General features: G+C 57.6%; 1 protein-coding gene across 1 annotated transcript in view; it reads left to right on the forward strand.

Moving 5' to 3' along the window:
* IGSF9B (immunoglobulin superfamily member 9B) overlaps positions 1 to 3,886 on the forward strand; it is a gene marked incomplete at both ends in the record, with an annotated part of 39,726 nt that extends 35,840 nt beyond the window's left edge. The window contains 2 exon segments of the mRNA XM_082009898.1: positions 3,119 to 3,240; positions 3,663 to 3,886. Coding sequence (XP_081866024.1) covers positions 3,119 to 3,240; positions 3,663 to 3,886 — 346 coding nt within the window.
* Positions 3,887 to 21,719: the final 17,833 nt, after the last annotated feature.

The following is a 21,719-nucleotide window of genomic DNA, read 5'->3' on the forward strand; positions in this document are numbered from 1 at the left end:
AGAGGCTTTTGGCTGAGCTTAAAATGGAAATTAATTTGAAAGAATTGGAGTCCTTTGAAGAAATAAAGGGTGGGTAAGGCAGATAAAATTTGGCTGGTGAGTAGCATCGTTTCGTCCTCTGCTGTATCTCTTCCTTGCCAGAGGTCAGACAGTATTTATGGTGACACGTGGGTTCAGTGCGCTTGCTGTTTATATTTGTGTGTATAAATACAAGTCCAATTACGGAGAACTAGTGGAAATGAGCTTCAGGCAATTTCCTCATAATCCCTTGCGTAAATTTGTCTAATTTTGTCAACATGCCACAGTAGTGTCGTCTTAGAAAGAAAAAAGAATGTAAAGAGCAAGAGCCTTCTACAAGTTGAGCTTTAATAATATCAGCAAAGTTGTCTGGGCGGTGGAAGACAGATGCCGAGGGGCAGGACAGCGACAGGATTGCCGAGCTTGCTGGTGTCCAGGGCCTGGCACACGTGAGCTTCGTGAGAGATGGACTGGGATTGGCATAGTCAAGGCTGTAATTAGCCAAGTACCTACAGGAATGTAACGATTGTGCAAATACTTGTGTTTGGTGGATATAAAATGGAAAAAAGCCTGCTATTGACCATTCAAGCAGGAATTATCGCGGGGAAGTCCCATGCTGTTGGCCCTTCGGGTCGCTGTGGTCTTACTGTGAGCTGGCGTGTGCACGGGGTACCGGTGCTGGTGCAGCTCGGCGGGTAATGCCCCAACAGAGCTTGGAGCCGCTGCTTGCAGCATCTCTGACGAGAGGCTGGTTGCGCTTGGCAAGAAGGCGTTAAAGCACAGCAACTGTACGGGCTTGTAAACGTCGTCTTTCCTACGAGGGGAGGCTCTCGCTTGGATCCAGCCAGCAGGACCACCAGCTTCTCTAATGAGGTGCTTCATCTTCGGCTGCCGTGCTGCTCTGCTGGGAGCTGGAACAGAGGCTCTCCAGGAGCACCCACGCCTTGGTGTCTCTGTTGCGATGGGAAACGTGAAAAGGGACTTTTTTATACCCCAGTCTTTGGGTTTCCGTTGCATCTGCTGGACCCCAGCTGCTTTGTCAGTTCACACTGCACTTTTCTTGGTGCTCTCCAATGCTGCCAGCAGACCTGAGAAGCTCTTCTGTCACGCGCATCTTCAAAGGCAACCCCTTCTGCTCCCCACGGGGAAAAATCCCTCGGGACCTCTTTGCCTGTGGTGCTCCAGCTGAAGTTTCACGGCTCCAGCAGCCGCTTGTGGATCTCGGAAGCAAAGCGTTGCTATCAGGCCGCGCTCTCTGCGGCGGTGGCGCGTGTGGGGACTCGCAGAGGAAAGCCTGTGGGTTGTCTTCAGTGCCGGAACCCAAGGGGACGTGAGGAGCTCCAAACTCACCGTAGGTGGTTGTGCTCTGGTACCGCAGCCCGGGTGTGCTGGGGCTCTGCGCTCGAGCCCACGTGCTCGCCCATTCCCTGCCGCTCCCGCCAGCACCGGCAGCATTCTTGCAATGCCGGGTGGGTCGCACCTTACTGACGGACCAGGAACAACGTGGACGAGTTTGGCCATGGCTTTTCGGTGGCAAAGCAGGACTCTGAATGCACCCATGCTGCGTCCTTGCGCCGGCTGAGGCAGCTTCTCCGCCTGCCCGTCCTGCTGCCTTGTGCAGAGCCCGTGGCTGGTGGGGTTTGCTGAACCTGCCCCAGTCACAGTTGTCTGAAGATGCCGGAGTTGCCCTCAGCACTGTCCTGTGCGTGGCTGTTCTGAAAAGGTTTGGTCGCTGACCTCCGGTCACCGAGTTGTGAGAGCAGGAGAGTGTCATCTCCTCCTTTGAAGGGTAGGACAGGCTTGTTAGAAGCACGCTGGTTTAAATCTCCAGGCTTTTCTCTCCAGAGCGTTGGCTTTATTGCGATGAAAGGCACTTTGTGGGGTGTTTCCCCGTCATCTCCTTGTGTGCAGGGTGCTCTGCGGTGACGCAGGTCAGTTCCAGGTTGGTGCCTCTGGCCTCAGCTGCTTGCGTCAGACTTCTGCGGCGTTCGGTGTTGGTGCAGCGTGGAGGGGTGCGAAGATAAAATGGAGAGGGGGAAGGAAATGGGAAAGCAGCAAGAGGGGGGAATGCTGTGATGTGTCATAGATGAGAGCTTCTCCAAAGGAGGTGTTCCTCTACTGCCCTGCTCTTCACAGCTGTCATGCTTCTGATCCTTGGATCAGGAAAAACAGGTACAGTGAAGAGAATAGAGCAAAAAAAAAAAGGTCTTTGCAAAGGGGAGACCGCTTAACCTTGAGCTGGTTCCTGCAGAAGAGTTTCTCAGGGGCTAAGACTGGAAAAATATCACTCAGCTGCTGGCTGTCCTGCAGGAAACAGCCCTTTGCAAATCCCCTCCTTGTCCCTCGCAATAAAACCTTGCCAGTGTTTTCATGTCAATGTCCTGGGCAAGAAAACCCCGCGCCCAGCCGCTCGGTGTTAAGGAGTAGATGCTCCCGTGCTGTTGCGTTTCTGTTGTCACTTATAGCAGGGACCTGGGAGCGAGGTACCGCTCCCGGCTGTGTCGCCGTGTGCCCTTCGTGTCCCTGTCTGTCGTGTGGCCCCTGGTTTTTTTCGGTTTCCCTGGCCATGGGAGCGGAGCTGGGCAGGATCCCACCTCTCTGCTGTTCGTGGCACCGGTATTGTCTGCCCTGGGTGGCTCATGGTGCCCGTCTCGGTGCTGCCGTGCCGCTTTTGCCTGTCTCTTCCTCTCTTTCCATCCCGAGGGGTTTCCCACCACTTCCCAGAAATGCCTTATCGGACATAGGATCTGCCCCGTCCTTTTTTTGTTTAGCGGTGCTGGCATGGCAGGCAGGTGAGCTGGGTGCCGGCGGCTCTCTCGCGGGGCCGGCGTTGGACGTTGCTGGCGGGACCAGCCAGGTTCGCGGCAACGCGGAGGGGACAGCGGGGACCCCGTGGAGCGGCAGGCGCGGGCGCCGCGCTTCCTCCTGCCCCGTGCCGCGGCACGCCTGGCTGGCCCCGCTCCCTCGGCCCCGCGTTTCTCACCTTTTCTTTTTCCGCGACACAGCTGGCTGGGGTCGACCTATCCCCCGCCGGGGACGTTCCGGAGGCCCGAGCGTGGCAGAGAGCCGCTGACGGCGTCTGTCTGCTTTTCCTTCCTAGAAAACATCCATCTCCATCCGGGGACGCTGCTGCACCTGAGAGGCTCGAAGCTCTGAAATACCAGCGGATAAAGAAGCCCAAAAAGTCATCCAAGGGCTCCTCGAAATCCAGAAAACAATCCAGTGAGTGTGAGGACCGCGTGGTCCCCAACAGCATCCCCTCCATCCCGCCGTGGGCAGAGCGCGGGCAGGTCCCTGCCGGCTCCAGCGCCGGGGGGTCTCCGAGCCCATGCCCAGAAGCTGCCCTCAGCCCCTGTCCCCAGATGGGATGGCTCCTCGGGCTGCTCCCCCGCAGGCTCTCCCTCCCCTGCTCCTCCCCTGCCTCCAAACCGAGTTCCCCTTCCATATGTCTCCCATCTCTAGTGATTGCTTTTGGATTTTATTTGTTGAGCGTTAATTGACTGGCCCTGATGCTCCCTCCTCGCCAAGCGCCCAGGTTTGGGGCCGGGCTTGCCGTTAACCTCCCTCTTAGGGCAGGCAGAGCGCTCTGCCTGCTGCCGGTGGCCGCCGGCGCTGGTCCCATCTGCCTTCTCTCCCCTCCGCAGACGGCTCTGCCTCCCAGGTTCAGCACCTTCCCAGCTCTCAGGTACTGTGGCCTGACGAAGCTGTCTGCCTCCGCAAGAAGAAGAGACACCCTCGTCAGGACCCCTTCGCCCGCCTCTCGGCGCTGAAGGACGACCTCTGCCACCGGCAGCTCGCCGAAGACCAGACGGCCATTCTCAACAGCGTGGACCACGACGACGCCGGCGGGCACGCCACGTTGCTTTAGCCTAGCGCCGGCCTGAGAAGGTTAACCAGGAGGGGGTGGAGGGGGCCGACGTCGCGCTGCCGGGGGACGAGGCGACGGGAGAAGGGGGGACGCCCCTATGCTGCCGCTTCTGCTGGGGGGGGGGATTCGGCGGCTCGTGGGGGGGACCCTGGGGCAGGTTGGGGGGACGGGGAGGTTGCCTGGGGCTGGGCGCTCCTTGGATCCACCTCTCCCCGCGCCCTGGGCGGCTTCGGTGGGGTGGGAAGGGGGTGGGCGTTGCAGCTCGGTTTCGGAAAAGATCTCTCGGCTTAAAAAGCCCAGCCGGAGCTTTTGACATCTGCTTCTGCAGCGTGCGTTTAGGGAGGCAGTGCGGAATCGAGCAGCTGGCCCTCAATCGCCGGAAGAAATTAAATGACACAGGGTGTAATTAATTGACGAGGAACTAACAACCCAGACGGGAACTGGTAATCCCGTGAATCTGATTATGATAAAAACACGACCAAATAATCCCAGGAAAGCTGTAACTGTGAAAATCTCCCTGCCTCCCCCTTCCCAGCCTCCTTTTATGTGAAGATAACAGCAACAAAACCATCCGTGACATCTTTCCTTACCTATCTCTGAAAGGGAAAACCAGAAAGACCCCAAGCCTTCAAATCGGTCCGAGATGTGAGAAATCACCATTTGTCTGTGCAAATGCATTTGAATCTTGTTAATGCGTACTCAAGGCTGCGCGAGCACGCAGGTATGGGACTGTTTTCATCCAAGGGTGTTTTCCCCCGAAGTATGGTGTGCGTCAGCTTTGAGGGTGGTTTTGATTAATTCTTCCTGACACTCCATATATCGCTGGCAAATGTTTCTTCAGTGCTGTGTAGTAACGTGATTTCTTACTACGGTAACGTTTGTAATCTCTATTCGTAACTGCAAAACGGGGAGATGCCGCCCGCAGGCGTGCGAGTGAGGGGGTCTGGCTGCGTGGTGCCAAAAGCCTCCGTCGGCAGACGCTGAGCCCAGGTGAGAGCGGCTGGAAAATCCCCAGCTCTGCGGATGGAGACGGCTGGCTGCTGGGAGCGACCGCGCAAAGCTAAGCCCGGCGTTTCGCGTCGGCTTCAAATGCGTTGCTGCTGGTTTCACTGCTTTCCCCTTCTTCCTCCTGCTCCAGCCCGGCTGTGCAGGTTGTGACAGCCGCCGGGGTTGTGTCCCTCCCTTTGCCCCCCGCCGAGGAGACCCGCTGTTCCCCTCTCGGTAATGCTGTTCTAACTTCTCACCAGAATGTATTTACTCTTCAAAATACTTAAGGAAGGTTTGGCGGTCGGTGGTTTTCTGGATTGCACAGGCTGTTTTGTTTTGTTTTGTTTAAGCAGGAAAGGTGTAGCCCGCTCCGAGAGCAGACAGGCTCGCTTTCCTGCTCTGCCTCCAATCTCTGACTGCGTGGCCTTGGGCAAGTCACTCAACCTCTCTGTGCCTCAGTTCTCCCATCTGTAAAATGGGGATAAGTCATATTTGAGCACTTTGGACAAGCACTTGGTCACCTACAGACTGCAAGTGCTACATAAATTCTGAGTGCTAATACCAAGTGATCCCTACCTTTAAAATATTTAGAGTGGTGTTGTTTTTTTTTTTCAAGTGGTAAAATCAACCACTGCATCCAGGTTTGCACACTTCTTCCTCTGCGGTAAAGTGCTAAACCCTCCAGCCTGCCTGGGAATAAAATACCGAGTGTTTCAGGTGGATATTCCTGCTTTGAGTGGATTCAGGCTGTAGAAGCGCCAGGAGAATTGAAGAGTCTGTAGGCATGTTTTTTGCCCCAGGCTCTCCATTTGCATACGAAACTTTTGTTTATTCCCAGGTAGAATTGCCAAGAGATTCTCCGCAATCTCGCCTTTAATTCTACTTTGCCTTGGTTATTGCTCTTGCTGCTGGTTGAACCTCGAAGGGCTTAGATCTTTGGAGAAAGACGTGAGCTCTCGGCTGGGCGGTTGGGATACAGCACTCCGACCATGCCACGCTCCCCGGGAGGTTTTAGGACGGAGCCGGTTTATTGCTCTGCCTAGAAATATCTGGTTTTAGGGGTTGCGCTTCCTCTTCCAGCAGGATGCTGGGAAACCAGCAACCACGAAAAGCAGAGCACCGTGTCTTTTCCCATCTCGAAGCCCTGGTTTAGGTTTGAACCACTTGATAATGAGTCCTCTAAATGGATAACGAGATATTTCGAGCTTTAACAACTTTGCGTAGGTGGTCTTCAGACCGTGAGCAGGTTTGTCTCGGGAAGGAGGGAGGATCTCCTAGAAATGCTCCTCTCTTTCCAGCCTGCACCAGGGCTTTTTATTGAGTACGTGACGAGTGACCTGATGTAACACCCTCAACTATCAGAGTGAGAATTCAACTTTGCTAACAGTATAACTGCGAATTTCTTTCATGTGAGTGTGTTTTTAGGGATTTCCCTAGAATCCGCTCGGATCTGAATTGATTTAATGCCATTCACCCGCTCGGCAGCGGGGAAAACTCTGCCTGGCTAACTTCAGCTCGCCGGTAACTTCAGTGGTGCGGCGAGCCAGCGCGGCGCGGCGAGCTGGTGTGCCGGCGGCAGCGGCTCTCGCCGCGCGGAGGCGAGCCGGGCTGCTCCCGACGGACAGGTGACGTTCGGGGCCGGGGGATGCCCCGGCTGGGGGGAGGCGTGGAGGCTTTGTGCTGGCCGTGCCGCGGCCGATTTGCTCTTCCTTTCGCTCTCGTTGCCTCAACCTCTCTAACAGAAGGTTGTTTTTTCATTTGAGTGCTTTCCAAACTATTTATGATGCCCGTTCGCATGGGCAAGGCGGTGTCTTCAGGCTCTTGAGGTCGCTACCTCGGGACCGTGCCCCCATCCCATCTTAAGGAGCCGTAGAGGACTTGGAGTGCAGGGAAGGTTGACGGAGCGCGCCGGCTTGCTGGGTCAGTCTTTTGAGAGTTGTTTTCCTTTTGCAGGTGTTTTGAGCCGCTGGCCCCCCTGCTTTTCATGGTCTTCGACCTTTAGAGGCTGGAGCTGCAGCCCTCTCTCTTTCAGCCGTGTACCTGCCACGCTGCTGGAGTGGGAAATCCCGCCCGGGCACCTCGTGGAAGCGGCTCTTCCCTAAAACCATCCTTAACTCCTTTCCCCGCTAGACCGAGTTACCTTCCGATAGACTCGGGCCGTGCTTTGGCAGACGGGCTCGCCTCTTGCTTTGGCAACCTCCTCGCTTCTCCCAGCCCTCTGGTTTCCATGCCCTTCAGGGGGTCGCTCCTCTCTCCTCCCGCGGACCTGGGACATCGAAGCTGTGTCAGACGATGCCAAACGCTTTCCCCGTTTCATCCCCGTTTGAACTCCGTTTCGCTTTGGTGGTTTGCAAACACAGCTGCTGCTTCATTTTTTTTTTTCTTTTTTTTTCTTTTTCTTTCATGCTGCAAAATATATCTTGATTTTTATCTTCCTGGGCCAAACTCTCTTCTTTTGTAAGCTTGTCTGAGGTAGACGGCTCTCGCTTTATCAGTAAGCGTGCGATTCCTCCTTGCACCATGCAAACGCGATGTGTTTCATTAGGTCCTTTGGAAAATCCTGGGCTACGGTGGAAAAAACCCCTCTGAATCACAAGAGTATTTGTCCTTGGGCTCCGCCGAAGCGTCAGCGTAGTGGGCACCAGCCCAGCTGTGGGTGGTCGTTGCTGGTGCCTCCACCTGCGAGGCGGCCGTGCTGGGGACGCTCCAGCACCGTTCGTGCGCCGCTGCGTGGGTTGCAGGATTCGGCCACCCCGAACCGGGGGAGGTAACGTGGAGAGGTAGGTACGGGGACGTCGCCGAGATGGCTCGGGAAGAAGGGGTGGTCGTGGGGTGCCATCCTCGCACCCTCTCCATCAAACCCGTGCCGTCCTGTTGCAGGCGGGCGGCGGGGCTTCGCCTGGTTTTCCAGCAGGAGCTGCCGAGCAATCGCCCGCGTATTTTTAAGGTGGCTTTGCCATGCAAACCCATGGAAGCTTGGTTTTGAAATGTTGATGTGAATGAAAACACAAGTTAGTAAGTGGGGAGAGAGGGAGTGTTCAGGTCTCGCTGGTGGGGCTCCGTTTCCGTGCCCGCCGTTAACTGCACCCGTGGGCACTGGGAGTGGTGGGTTTGCAGGATGGGGGAGCTTGGAGGGTCCCGGGGTCTGCTCCCAGCTCTGCCACGGACCTGTAGCGTGAACGTGAGCTGGAGCCCTTGGTGGGGAGGCTCCGGCATCGCCAGACCGGTGGGGTGGCTTGCGGTCTCGCCGGGCGCGTGCCGAGGTTCGCCCCGCGCGGCGCGGTCCCCGCGGGCTGCCGGGGCGCTGGGCAGCCTCGGTGCGAGCAGGCGATGGTTTGCCCCGGGTGGGACGCTCGCTGCTGCTCCGTGTCGGTCACTCGTGACCTGGGGGTTGGTTTCGGTCGCTGGTGGGCTCCGGGCTGTTGATCGGGCGTTCGTCTCCTTGTCCGCTGGTTCGGTGCCACCCGCTTTGGGGGAAGGCTGGAGGTGATGGTGTTTGGATAGATAAATATAAAGGGAATAACAACTTTGCTGTACCTACCTCCAGGGCTCAGGGTTTGTGCTCAGCAGCCCAGGCAGGGTCCTGCCAGGGCTTAGTCATGTCTTTTGGCATCGGGGCACGGCGCACGCGTTTGAGACTTACTGCTGCTCATATCTTGCAGGTTGCATTAGGGCAAAATCTGCCTGGCACTTTGGTTTCTCCCCCTGCTTCAGGCGGTGATGTAGATTTGGGATTTCTCCCAGTTTTGGGTTGGTTTCAGCTGTGGTTCTTGGCTGGGGGTATTTTTCGGCAAGGCTGGACCGGCTGCCTTCAGGGATTTCCGCGCGTCCCGCGTGGGCTCGCTGCGGCCCCGGGCTGGCAGAGTCGATGCTTTTTGCGGAAGGAAATCTTTTCAAGGAACTGGAGTAAAACGCAATGTATATATGAGATATAAATACATAGAGAAGCGTAGGACAAAGATAGATAGGTATGCAGAAGTCCAGTAGATTTGCATGGCAGGGGTACGTTTGTCTCTAGGGAACAGTGTTTAGGGCTGTGGTGGAGGGGGGGATTGGGATGGGCAAAGCTGGGCAGGGGCTGGGAGGGGGGAAATTTGGGAATGGACAGGCACCGCTGCCCGACGGCCGGCCTGACCTGCACTGCATCCCTGCTGCACACAACCAGATGGCTGCTTTTTTTTATTATTCCCCGCTATTTTTTTGTGCTAGTCATTGTACATGACTCACCCCTGGGCCGTGATACCGAGACGGGTCCGCTCCTCCGCGTGTCCGCCGCACGTGGGGCACGGCATGGGAGAGAGACGTCAGGTTGCCTCATCTCCGGTGCGATCGTTTAAAGAAAAAGCACCGCCGTGCAGAAACCCTTCTCTGAAGTCCCTCTAGATGCTGCTCTCCGGTTACTCATGTGAAAGCATTTTGCTTTGCATCTGTTCTTCCCAGAAAAGCATGAGTCAGAAGGGATGAGAGGGATACGGCTAAATTTGTCCCTTGGGCTGAGGAACGCGGTGCCAGCCGTGCCAGCCAGTCCCAGCAGTGGCTCCTCGGCAGGACAAGATGTTCTTCACAGTGTCTTTTTGGGGTTTTTTTAAACCTTATTAGCAGGATTTTTAGGGTCTGAAGCACAGAGATGATGCCGGAGCCCGTACCGGCAAAGTGTCCGACGGCTCCTGACACAGGGGTGACTGAATTCGGGCTGGGTTCCCGCCACTCTCCGGGAGCCCATCCCCGTGCTGCCTGGGCACGAGGTAACCCTTAAAGAAAACAGAAAGTTTACTCCCATTTCTCCCCTTTAGCTTAGTTTTTTGGGGGGTTTTTTGGTGGTTTTTTTTTTTTAATTTTGCTGAATATCTTTGCTCCTCTCTGCCTGTGATTGCAGAGGAGGGGAGGCTGGGAAGGCAATTTGTTCCTCTTAGAGGTGACTGCTGAAATCTGTCGGGGAAGCACGTGAGCCAAGTACTGGTGGCTGGGGCGGCAGCGGTGGCATCTCTGGCTTGGCAGCGCCTGTGCCAGCAAAAGAGGTTTAGCCTTGAACTTGATTTCCATCAGGCTGTACATCCCCGCGTGGTGAGGACCGGGCGCGGAGCTGCTGGTTTCCGGGAAGGGGCTGGAGGTGCGAGCCCGTTCCCCGCCCCAGGTGCCGCGTTTTCCCCATTTTTCCCCATTTCTATGTGTTTTGGCCCGGCAGGTTTGTGCCGTCTACGCCGTCCGTTCCTCGTCGTTTGTGTGGCTGTGGGCGTCCTGCCCAGCACTGCTGGGTGACCGCGGGACGCGTGCCGGCCGGCGGCCCCGCTCCCCGGGGCTCTGGCTGTCTTTTGATACGTGCATGGGCGGACGAAGGACCGTTATCTGGGGAGGGGGGGGGCAAGGGAAGCGGGGGGCAGACGGGCTGGTCCAGGCCGAGGGGGTTCGGATGTTGAAAGCATGCGCTGTAGTGGTAGCTAAGGGTTTTTATACTGGTTGCAGTGGGGTGGGACATGTGGCGTGGAGGGGCTGGCATCCCCCGGGGAGGAGAGTTTGCCCAGATTTTTGCTTGATCATCAAAATGACAATTTCTCTCCCGGGGGGGCTTTTATTCTTGTTCTCCTGAGGTTACAGGGGACCAAGAGGGCTGCAAAGGGGGATGCCCATCTTCCCGGGACAAGGCGGCCTGAAAGCCCCTCGGATTTCCACCCTCTCCCTCCCAGATTAAGACTTGAGAAATGAGCCCCAGTATCTCTAAAGAAATGATATTGGTGTATCGAAACTGCATTGTATATAAAATTAAACAAATATATATTTACTTTCTATTTTAGAAGGGGGGGAGAATAAATATTTAAAATAATTCCTTAGTAATAGGTGTCAGAAACTTCTGTGCAGCATGAGGGAGGCTGTCAGAGGTGGGGAGAGTCTGAACAGCGGGAGCAGAGCGAGTATTTTTACATTATATCGCGCTTCGGCTTCGCCGCTTTCTCCATCCACCTATAAATAGACAAAAATATATATACAAATATATATATAAAAAAAATTATATATATCTAAGTCACATAGCTGTTTTATTTTTGTATCCATGCCTAGTGCCGTTTGAGCAATACGGTGGCGAGGGAGAGAGGAGTGGCTGGGCAAGGCTGGGGGGCTCCGAGGCATCCGCCAGCTCCGGCTGCCGGCTCGGCGTCGCGACCGTTCGCTGCCGCGTTGCTGTTTCAACGGGGTGGGGGGGAAATTGAAAAGGGAAGAAGCCCGGGGACGAGGGGAGCTTGCCCGGTGCCACGGCGAGGTGGTGGGGTTTCTACTGAGGGCTGTGTCTTGCTTGGGTGTTTTTTTTTTTTTCTTTTTTTCAGAGAAATAAGATGAATTTCGGCTCCAAGGGTGCTACTTTCAGCGGGAAGGGCGTAGGCTGGTTGCAGCCCGGGGGGGGTGGCACAGGACGGGGGGACACTGCGGGGACGAGCTCCCCACACCGCTACCTCGCCGGGTGCTGTCAGCCACCCGTCCTCACCGCCTTCACGAATCTTTAGGGTTCGTGAAACCCTCCTGTGGTTCCTGAAACCCTCCTGTGGTTTATGGAGCCCCACAGAGCTGCCTGGATGGCCACAGCGGGGTCCCTCCCGTCGGGTCCCCGCGCCCGGCCGAAGCAGGACACCCTCTCCGTAGGCACGTCAATACCTCTACGACAGACAAAGGGTCTCCCACCGTCAGGGTTCTCCTGGTGGTGTGGAGGCTGCCGGTACCCGGCTGGGTGCCGGGGCGGGATGCGGGGCTCTCCCCGCCCCGGTGGGTGCAGCGGCATCGAGCCCCCCGGCTCGGTGGGCAGCAGGCGGGGAAGGTGTCGGGGACGCTCGGGGCTTTTCCCGCAAAGCAGCATGGACCCGCCGGGCCAGTTTCGGGACTGGGTGACTCCAGGGAGTGGTGAGCCATCCCCTCTGCCTTCCTTGGGGCAGGATTTGGGGATTGCCTTCGGGCGCCGGTGAGGGGGGCTTCTGCTCTCCGCAGGCTGGGTCCGTGACGGACCTGGATGCTGTTGTTCGGGCTCGGATGTCCCTGCAGCGAGGCAGGGGACAGCGGTGCAGACCCCAGGTGCTCCCACCCCTCCGGGGCCGGGCAGAGGACCCTCGCCGCTGTCATGCCGCGTCCCCGACCGGCTGAGACACGAATGTAATGCCCGGGAGCTGGCCCCTCGCAGCGGCACCGTGTCCTCCGTAGGCGTCACCTGTATTTTCCATGGTATTTCTGTCTTCTTTGTCGGGTAGGGTGGGTGGGGGGGGATGTTTCTAATATCAAGCCAGGATTTGTTCAGCACCAATTCTTGATATCGAAGCAAAGCATGTTTGATGGGACTAACTTGCATTTATTAGCGGTAAATACATAAGTGAGTATTTTATATGTTAAAAACAGAAAAAACGACGTCAGGAGAAAGAGAAGGGATGAGATTTCTCGCCGGCTGGTGTCCGGGCTGGGGGGCTGCGTCGCCCACCAGCCGGCGGGGCTTTGGGTTATTGCTGGGGGTGGGCTGGGGGGCGGGAAGCTTTTTCCTTTCCCCATCTCCCCTAGAATCACTTACAGAAAAAAACAGGAAAAAATAATAAATGTTTACGAAGCACACTTTCCACAGTACCGTTAACCCTCTGGATGCCAAACAGACACAAAAAGAGCCGCTCCTCCCCAGGCGCCGTGGGACGCAGGGGCGGCCGCGCCGACAGCATCTTCCTGCTTCCCTTGGGTTTGTTTTATTTTTTGTTTTTGGTACATGCAACCCCACTTGCTCCACCCGCCGCAGCTGCGTGCACAGCTGGAGGGAGCTTGTGTTTTCAGGGGGTATTTGCTTCCTGCCCGCTCCCAGGCTCTTCCCGCTCGGCTGCTGGGAGCGGTGGGAAGAGCTGCGCGGGAAAGCACCCGTCTCCGCTCGGGGAGGTTTTGGCTCTGTGGGAGATACCGGCACCCGCTCCCTGCCCTCCCACATGCACTTTAAGGCCAAACTTCTCTGTCTTTTTTTTTTTTTAATTTTTTTTGTTTTTCTTTCTCTGCTGACCCAGCAGAGAGCAGGCAGGGGATGCTCCCGCGGCCCTGGGGGATGCAGGACCTTCCGTACGGCTGTGCGGGCGCCGGTCCCTTTGAGTTTCCCTTGTGGGAAAGCCCTATAGAAATCCTCCTGGAAACACCTTCGTTGCCATAGGTTTCTCGAGCCATCCTTTGGGCGTTTGGAGATCACAGCTCCCAGGGGAGCATCCCTGGATCCCCCGGGGAGCATCCCCAGCTCTGCGGGGAAGCCCAGACTTTTTAATCCTGTTTGATAGGTTTGTAGAGTCTCTGAACCCTCGTAGACCTCCATAGGTAACTCTTGATTTAATTCCCTCCTAACTCCATAGTGTTTTCCCCTAAGGCAGGATTTTCTTCCAGACCCAACAGGTCTCTGGTTGTATGGAACAACTTTTTTCCTCTTTTTTTAAGAAGAATTTCTTGCCTATGGATATAAAGACTAGACCATCCAACCTCATTTCCATTTCTTGAATGTCAAGTATTACGATGTATAACACACATTAGGGTGCTCTTTGGTGCTGTTCCAATGGTAACCAGTGGAACTGACTTTTTTTAATAACAATAACAATAAAAACTTTAGTACCGCTGGTTCCATAATATTTGTCGTCGTGACTTTTTCTCTTTTTGTTGTTTGTGGGTTGTTTCTGTTTTTGTTTTTTTTTTTTAATTTTTACTAAAAAGTGAGTAGCGATCAGCTGCTGAATCTCTGTGGTGTTGATTTTACTGACTTGTGCACTGCGAACCGTCGGCCGCTGCCTGGCTGGGCAGCGTGGGCGGCTGCTGCGAGCCGGGCGGGCTGTGTAACGGGTTAGTTGGGAGTTGGGTTCGAGTCGCTTTGTTTTTAAATTGCACACAGCAAAAATAACATTTGATGGGAGCCCAGACGGCAACTAGAGGGTTAATTTTTGAACTTCAGGTATGTTCCTCAAAAGAAGAAAATAATAAAAGTAAAAAATTTAAAAAAAGAAACAAACCACTATTTTTTCAGTAAGCTTTTTTTTTCTGTAAACGATTTACAAATAAATCTGACATGATGGTGCTGTACCAAAGCCTTATATGAAACTTATTCCGCGCTCTCTATAATCTCTCTGTATCTGTATTGTTGCTCTCGGCCTCCGTGCTCGCGAAGGCCGGTAAAATGCCAGCAGGAGGGACCGGCACCGGCGTGCTCGGCATCGGCATCCCCGGGAACGGCCGGGCTCCTGCCCGGAGCTGGTCCGGGACCGCGCGAAGGGGAAGCCAAATTTCAGCATCGCTCCCCAGGTGTGCGATGAGGGGTCCCCGTGGGGGTCCCTCACCCCAAACTCTCCTTCTGACTGGGTGCTAGCCTGCCCTGGGCAGGTAACCGCAGCCTCGCCGGGCGCGCTGCCCGCTCCTCCCGGCCGCCCCGCCGCTGCCGGCAGCGGTCGGGCGTCAGAGCGCATCTCTAAGGGCATCGCAGCGCGCCGAGCCCCCGCAGCCGCGGGGCTCTTACATCTTCCAGCTCAGCCCGACCTGCGCAGCGCTTGGCCGAGGCAGAACTCTCCTGGCTCTCGCCCCCGCGAGCCCTGACCCTGCCCTTCCCCATCCGCCCTGGGGCCGGCCGGGAGCTGGATCTGCTTTGGTAGCTCTAAGCAATAATCCCACTCTGCCAAGAAAGTTGGGTCCCTTTGGCGCTTGGACTGTTGTCAGTTAACGAGTTAAATGTTAATAAGCCGACAAAAATTGGAAGAAATGAGAGTTTGAAGCCCTGCCTTACTGGGAGTAGCTGGTCCCGTGGTCTCTGCCTGTTGGGATTTTAAGGCCTGCTGAGTACTTAACAATTTATCGCCGGTAACATTGCATGTTCATAAGATTGACTTTTTGGTTTTGGGTTTTTTGGTTTTTAATGTACCCACTATAAGAAATTCTGGCAGTGTTGCAATGTTACGTACAACTAGCCATGCTGTAGGAGAATGATGGGTTTTGGAATCGATTAACTTGCTCCTCATGTAACATTACCCTGCTTCAGAAATGTTTTGTATTTTGATATAAATAAACATTTGGTTAAAAAAAAAAAAAAAAAAGACTTGTTGATGTCGTTGATTTGGGTTGGGGGGCTGGGGGGGGGAGGTGGGCTGCCCCAGGGATGTTTGCTCCCTTGGGGTACGGGAGGATGCTGGGCTTTGCTTTGCCCTGAGCATGCACTGGGGCATACGGGGTGCCCTCCTGTGCCTTGGGAAGCCAAATTAAGCCCTGAATTGGGATTTGCCCCCTTGGGCTTTGCTCTCCACCAGCCCTCCCTGGTCCCCGTTGCTCTGGGAGCCCCGTGCCGGGCTGCGGGTGCCGCGGTGCCGGTTCCGGCTCTGACCCAACAATGTTCCGGCTTCGGGGGCGTTGGCAGTGCCGCCGCCGTGCACCGGGATGATCATTTCCACGTGGCTGGTGTATATCACAGCGCGGAAAGGCATGGGTGCTCCCCTCCCCTCTGCCGCTGCCCCAGTAAGTGGTGGGGTGGGGAAGGGGCTTTGCAGCAGGTTCACCCCCCCCAGGGCAGCGACTGAGGCGAGGGGCTCGGCGGCCACCTCTCTTCCAGAGCATCCCTGCGGCGGACGTGGGAAGGATCTCACTGATGGAGCGCTGGCTGCACACGGTGAGGCTGAGTGAAGGCCCATGCCAGCCCAAGGGAGCCCGGGATTTAAATCCGGAGAGATTTTTCCCAGGATTTCACGCCCAGGCAGGGTTGGGGTTCAGGATGCAATCCATGGTCCATCCCCCCCGGCTGGGGTGCCTGTGGCTGATGGCAGCTTTGCTGCCTTTGCAGGTCGGAGACGGGACCTCCAGGTTCTTCAGGTGGACGCTGGCTGGCATGGTGGTGCAGCGGGCAGAGTCCGTGTCGGCTCCTCCGGCGTGCCTGGCGGCGAGCGGGCCGGACCCACAGGTTGTGATCCGTGGGCTGAGCGCGGCCGTGCCCCACAGCGGTCTCTGGGAGCTCGGCAAGGTGCAGCTGGGAGGTGCTGGGGATGGCGGGGGTCCTGGGGGCTCCTTTGGGATTAAATACGCCCTTGGATGAGAAACCTTCCCATTTGCACCCTCGGAGGCAGCGGGCTTCAGCCGCCCCGTGTCCGTGCCACGAACAGGGTCTCTCCGCCCCGTGGCTCCTCGTGCCAAGGCCCTGAACACCTCGTCCCCCTCTGCTTTCGGCAGGATGATGCGGCTCTCGTTGCACACCCACTGGAACGGTCGCTCAGCTACTCCTTCTTGGAGGACAGGACCACGATCCAGCTCTTGAGGGAGAGGTAAAGCCCCGTGGTGCCCACGGGGACCGGCTGGGAATGGGGTGGGACATGCCATCGTGCCGGACCGGGGAGCTTGGTGGTGGCCGCAGCGCCTGAGGGGTCCGGCACGGCTCTTGCAACCAAACCTGGGTCTGCCGGGTGCTGAGCGTGCTGGGGGACGAGGCACCGCAGGAAGGGCTGGAGCAAATGGAAAACCGTGTGAGCATTCCCTGGCACAGACCTTGGGGGGGGCTGCCACGTTCCCCGGGGGTCCCCTCACCCAGACCTGCTCCCCGCTTGCCAGCCCTCCGGCTCCCCTTCGCCCTGCTCCCGAGAATTAAACCCCACGTGGGCTTCAAACCCCCATGGCCCGCAGGGAGAAAGGGCTGGTTGATCGTGGTGGAAACCCTTTTGCTGGCCACCCAGGGCAGGGGGTCCCACGTGCCCCCCTAACCTTGACTTGCCACAGCGTGCCCCAGCTGGTGCTCCAAGCCGAGCAGGCCACCGAGCAGGACACCGACGCCCAGGTCCTGCTTTTGAGCGAGGACTAGGAGGTAAGAGAACCCCGACCCCAGGGCAGCGAGCCGGGTCCCTCGCTGCCTCCCGAGACCAGGGATCCCACCCACCCGCTGCCGCAGCTTCCCTTTCTCGCCCCCCCTTTTGTCCAGGCTGAGCCGCTCTCTGCTCCCCTTTACCGGCTGCCTTCGAAGTTTTTTGCCACCTTTTCGGCGCAGATTCATCCGGAGGCAGCTCCCCTGCTAATAAAGCCTGTGTACACCGTCGGAGCGTGCGCCTCGTCCAGGACTGCGCGGTGCGCGGTGCCGCACTGTCCCGGGCCTTGCCGGTGGCCGTGCCACGAGGTGGCGGTGCCGGCTCGGCTCTCGGCGCTGGGGGAGGCGAGGTGGCGAGGAGGCAAGAAGAAGAGGCCTCCTCCACCACCTCCAGCATCCCTGCCCTCTGGGTACCCCCCCGCGGGGCGCGGATGGAGGGGCTGCTTCTGTCCATCTGTCTGTCCGCTCCCTTTCCCTTGAGCCATCCCTGCTGCCGCCCTGGTGCCGGGGTGCCCGTCGGATCCCCCCAGCCTCCCTGCGACGATGGCTTTTCGGGGCTGGCCGCTCTGCCCTTGCGCCCCTCGGAGTGTTGGGGATGCAGCTCGGGGCGGTGCAGCATCTTTGGGTACCAGCTCCGGGGCTTCCCAGTTAAAGCCCCTCGGTGAGCAGGGGTGCGGAGGAAGGCCCCTTCCACATCCCTCCGGAATCGTCAAGGTGCTCCAATCCAACTTTGCTCCATGCTTGATGAAGCCCTGCGGGAAGGGGGAGGGGTGAGGTGGGGGGCTAGCCCTCCCCCGAGCTGCATCCTGTGTTTGTGTAGCTAAGTGATGCTGCAGGAGCTCAGCGAGGGGTGTGTGGGTCACGGGTGGATGGGCAGGGTGTCGCAGGGATGAGGGATGCTCTCTGGGGTGGGGGAGGAGTGCTGGCGTGAACCCCTGGTCCCCCCAGTACCCCCAGCTGTGCTGATGGGGCTGGGGCGGGGGTCACACGTCCCGTGTGGCTCGTAAGCCCCGCAGGGAGGGCTGGGACCCTCCGGGGGGGATATGGGCTCTCTCCGAGGGCGCAGGAGCTGAGAGGAAGACTCGGGCTGCGAGCACCAGCAAGCCAAGGCGTTCCCAGCTTTTTGGACGTCCCCAGGTAACACACTTGTTTCACCTCCCATTCCTCCGAGCCAGGCAGCATCCCACTCCTGTGGGGCTCTGGGTCTGGCCCCCGGCTCTTTCCCAGCCCTGGTGGGGGCCGAACATCCGCTGCCAGGGTGGGCGACGCCGGCAGGGAGAAAGGGGGTCGCAGCAAGGCGGGGGGCTGTGCCCCCCACCCCGGGGGGAAGCACGGTGCCCATCGCGGGTAGGTCTGGTTGGAGGCACAGTCAGTGCCTATCAGTGAATTACTGATTGGAGTTACCGCTGCGGCTCTGACAACACCATTACTGGCTTTGACTTCATGTTTAAATCATCACTCCGATAGCTCTGAAAGATGCGGTATTTTATTTAAAATGCACTCGGTGGCTCCTTCGGATCCCCTGGCTCGAGTGGGCTGCGGGCGCGTGGCTGGGGAGGGGAGGGAGCGGTGGGTGCGTGGCCGTGGGAGCCTGGTCCCTGCAAGTGGGGCTTCAGGGATGCTCAAGGTCACCCGTGGCCGACGTCCCTGCCCTGGGAGCTGTGCCACGGAGGCTGTGCTGTCCCCTGCGAACCGCTCCTGCCCTCCGCTCCGTGCCGCCTGTCCCCTCTGCGTCCTCGGCTGCTTGCCCGGGAGATGCCGGACGCTGGCCTGCCCTGTGCCTCGACGGCTCCTCGCCGCCGTGACCTGGCTCTGGGACGTGCAGGGCAGCCGCTGCTGCTCGACGGCTGCAGGTTTGGGGGCACAGCAATGGGGGTAGCAGCCCGTCAGGCCAAAATTCGCCCCATGCCAAGCTGCGGGGCTCTTTGGGGTGAAGCAGGCAGGCGGCTGCGGTGCTTGCCCCGGCAGGGCTGCCTGCAGCCCGCTGTCGAGGCGGTCCCCATTGCGTTTTTATCAGCATTACCATCCCGTATTCCCCGGCTGCCTTGTCTTTGCTTTACATTTATCAATATTACCAGCTGATCCTCCGGTCCCCCTCCGCGGGTTTATTAATATTGCCCTCTGATCTGCGGGAAGCGGCCGCGCTTTATATTCCAGCCCCATCCCCGGCTCCTCCAAGCCCCGACACCATGTTTAATTAGATTTTTCTCCTTGGCTCAGGCAAACACAAATAGAGCTCCTGGTATCCCTCCCCTGCGCTGGAGCTGGTACCCGGCCGAGGCGGACGGCATCCTCCATCGCATTAATATGCCGGTGTTGTCGGGGGCCGGTGCGCATCCCGGCGCGGCGCAGTCTGCGGGGGTTTGCCCGTGGGAGGCTGTTATTTTTAATCTCCCCCCCTCTCCCTGTTTCTTGCGGATGGCATTTAACGTGGCAGGGAAATACGTTTGCCCGTGGGATTCGGGGTGGCCGGGTTGAGGGCTGCTGATAAGGACGCAGCCCAGGGGTCCTGGACCAGAAATCAGAAGCCGAGCTTGGGGCAGAGGCTGCTGCTGAACCCTCTCCCGTTGCATTACCCTCTTCCCACTGCTCTTGGGCCATTAATGGCATTTCTCGAGGGGTCCTTCTGGGTTTGGCTTTCTCCAAGTCAGCTGCCGGGCAGGGCGCTGGGGACCGGCGCCGGCCTCTCCCGCTGCTCGGCAGCAGCCTTTCCAGATCAAAGGGAAGGAAAATTGTTTATGCAAAGTTTGTCAGTTCCTCCAGGCATGAAGGGAAGCGCTGATTGTTCCCCAGCTATCTCAAATCTTTTGCCAATTTCCAAAATTAAAATTTTTCCCTGTGTCTTGCACGTGTGTTTGGTGTTCGCGCTTTGATTTCCAACCCTCACTGTCCAGCAGATGCTTGACTTTTAAATTTAATTGTTTTTTTATTTCCCCCACCCTGGATTTGTCCTCCTGCTGCGGTCTCGCTCTCGCTGTATTTATTCTAGGGAATACAGGAAGGAATTTGCCGAGAGATGCTCGTGTGGATGCTCGGGCGGGGACCAGAAGCCCCTCCTGGGGCTGGATCTGCCCTTCTCGGCCAAGCTGCGATTCCATGGGGCAAGATGGGGCAAAGACCTGTTTAACCCCCCCGGTCTGGCAGCCCGTTGCGTGGGGCTTTATTGCTTCTCCTCTCCTGGCCGCTGCCTGAGGAGCGTGTTTGCCTGAGTCAATAGAAAGCTAATTAAGCTATTTATCTGGGAAAAGCAGCCACTCCTGGTAAGCGCTGCTGTTGGGCTGAAGGAGGAATGGGTGCAGCGGTGAACCGGGGAAGGCAGGGGCGAGGGAAGGCTCTCGGTACCCCCTGGGAGCAGGGAAAAAATCTCAGCTGGGAGCAAATCGGGGCTAAGGGAGGTGGGTACCGCCCGCAGCATCCCCAGCGGGGCTGCTGCCGGCCCGGGGGCCAGCTCCGCGGCTTCCACGCGCTGCCTGAAACCAGCCCTTGGCGATGCTGTGATGCTAAGATGTCTAATAAAGTCCTTTTCCATCTGAGAAGTTGGTGGCATTTTATATTCACGCCCATCGCTCCAGGCGTTTGCTCCTGGGCGAGCAGAGCTGGACCACGGCTCGGTGCTGCCCTGGGCAGGGGACCCAGACCCCTTTTTTCCCTCCCCAAAGTCTCCTCTCCGGGCAGGCCAGGCTCGCTGTTTGCAGCGCATGGATCTCTACCCAGGCAGGCTGCGTTCTGACTTTAAATTGACTTTTCTTAGCGAAGCCCTGGGAGGTTTTTCCAAGGCGTGCAGTCTATTCTTCGGGGCTTTTATAAGCCTTTAGTAGCTTAAGACACAACTAAGTTTGCCCTAATCTCGCATAAAAGCATGTAGGTTTTCTTGCCCTTCTGCTGCATCAAGGTCTTAGCCCGGCACTTTCCTTCACTGTTGTGTGTGAAAGATGGGAAGGAAATGCCTCTCAAATTCTCCTGTTTCAAAACCCAGATCTGCAGATCAAACCCACCAGTGGTGGCTGGCGGAGGAGGTGGGAGGGATGTCGTCTTCTCCCTGACGTGGTGGCACAAATCCCTCTGGTTTCACGAGCATGCAGCCCCTGCGATGACCTTAAGCTGGATCGCCCCGAGCCCTCCGTTCATCCCGAGTGAGGGGGACAGCGTAAAAATTTGCGAAAAATGTATTTCTCCAGAAAAATAGCAGTAACCCCGTGGCGAGAGGGGTTACACCTCTGCCCTCCTCCGCCTGGTGAGGTGGCTGACGGACTGCGTCGCCTTAGACACGTGCCTCGGGTTTTAGCAATGGCTTTGTAGAGAGCTTCACAAATTCTGGCTGGGGTTCATTCCCGGAGACATCAAGCGAAATGGTTTTTGTGGGGTGGAGATAAAGCGCTGCCTTGAAGATTTGGAAACGGGTGGTGGCTGAGCCGGAGAGGTCTGTGCTCGGCCGTGGGGCTGGCAGGATCCTACACCCCAGAGAGAAATTTTCGTGGGCACTTGTGGGCTGAGCCTCTTCCAGACCTCGGGAAGCTCCCGGGTCGCTCCCTGTTGGGGTCCCGTGGTCTGTGAGTGCTTCAGCCCCCAAAAGGAGGATTCCTGCAGCCAGGGCAGCCCGCAAGGGAATGAGCGTTGCGCTGGACGTGCCAGACCCAAAGCCCCCGGGGTCTGCCGGGTGACGCCGGGTGACACCGGGGGTCGGAGCGGGGGCAGGCTGGACGCAAACAGGGGGAGAGAATATTTTCCCTAATAATTTACTCCCCTAAAAGGCTGTGGGATGCCGCTCAGCGGGACGCGATGGCTCGCAGCCGCCGGAACCGAACCCGCAAACCAGCCCATTGCGCGAGCGACGGCTCTGCACCCCGACGCCGCGCAGGAGGGGGCTCGGAGCCCTTTTTCGTTTCGGCACAGCCGCGTTTGCTGCCGGCAAGGAGGGAGCCGGGCCTGCCTGGGCCAGCCTGGCGGGCGCTGCACCATTTGCGTGTTACTGGCGAGCTTATGAATTATGCAGCCACCGTGGCACGGCCGGAGGAATCGGCTGCAACACGCGAGTGCTGAAAAGCG

The sequence above is a fragment of the Phaethon aethereus genome (genome assembly GCF_964289735.1).
Source record: "Phaethon aethereus genome assembly, chromosome: 23".
NCBI classification, from domain to species: domain Eukaryota; kingdom Metazoa; phylum Chordata; class Aves; order Phaethontiformes; family Phaethontidae; genus Phaethon; species Phaethon aethereus.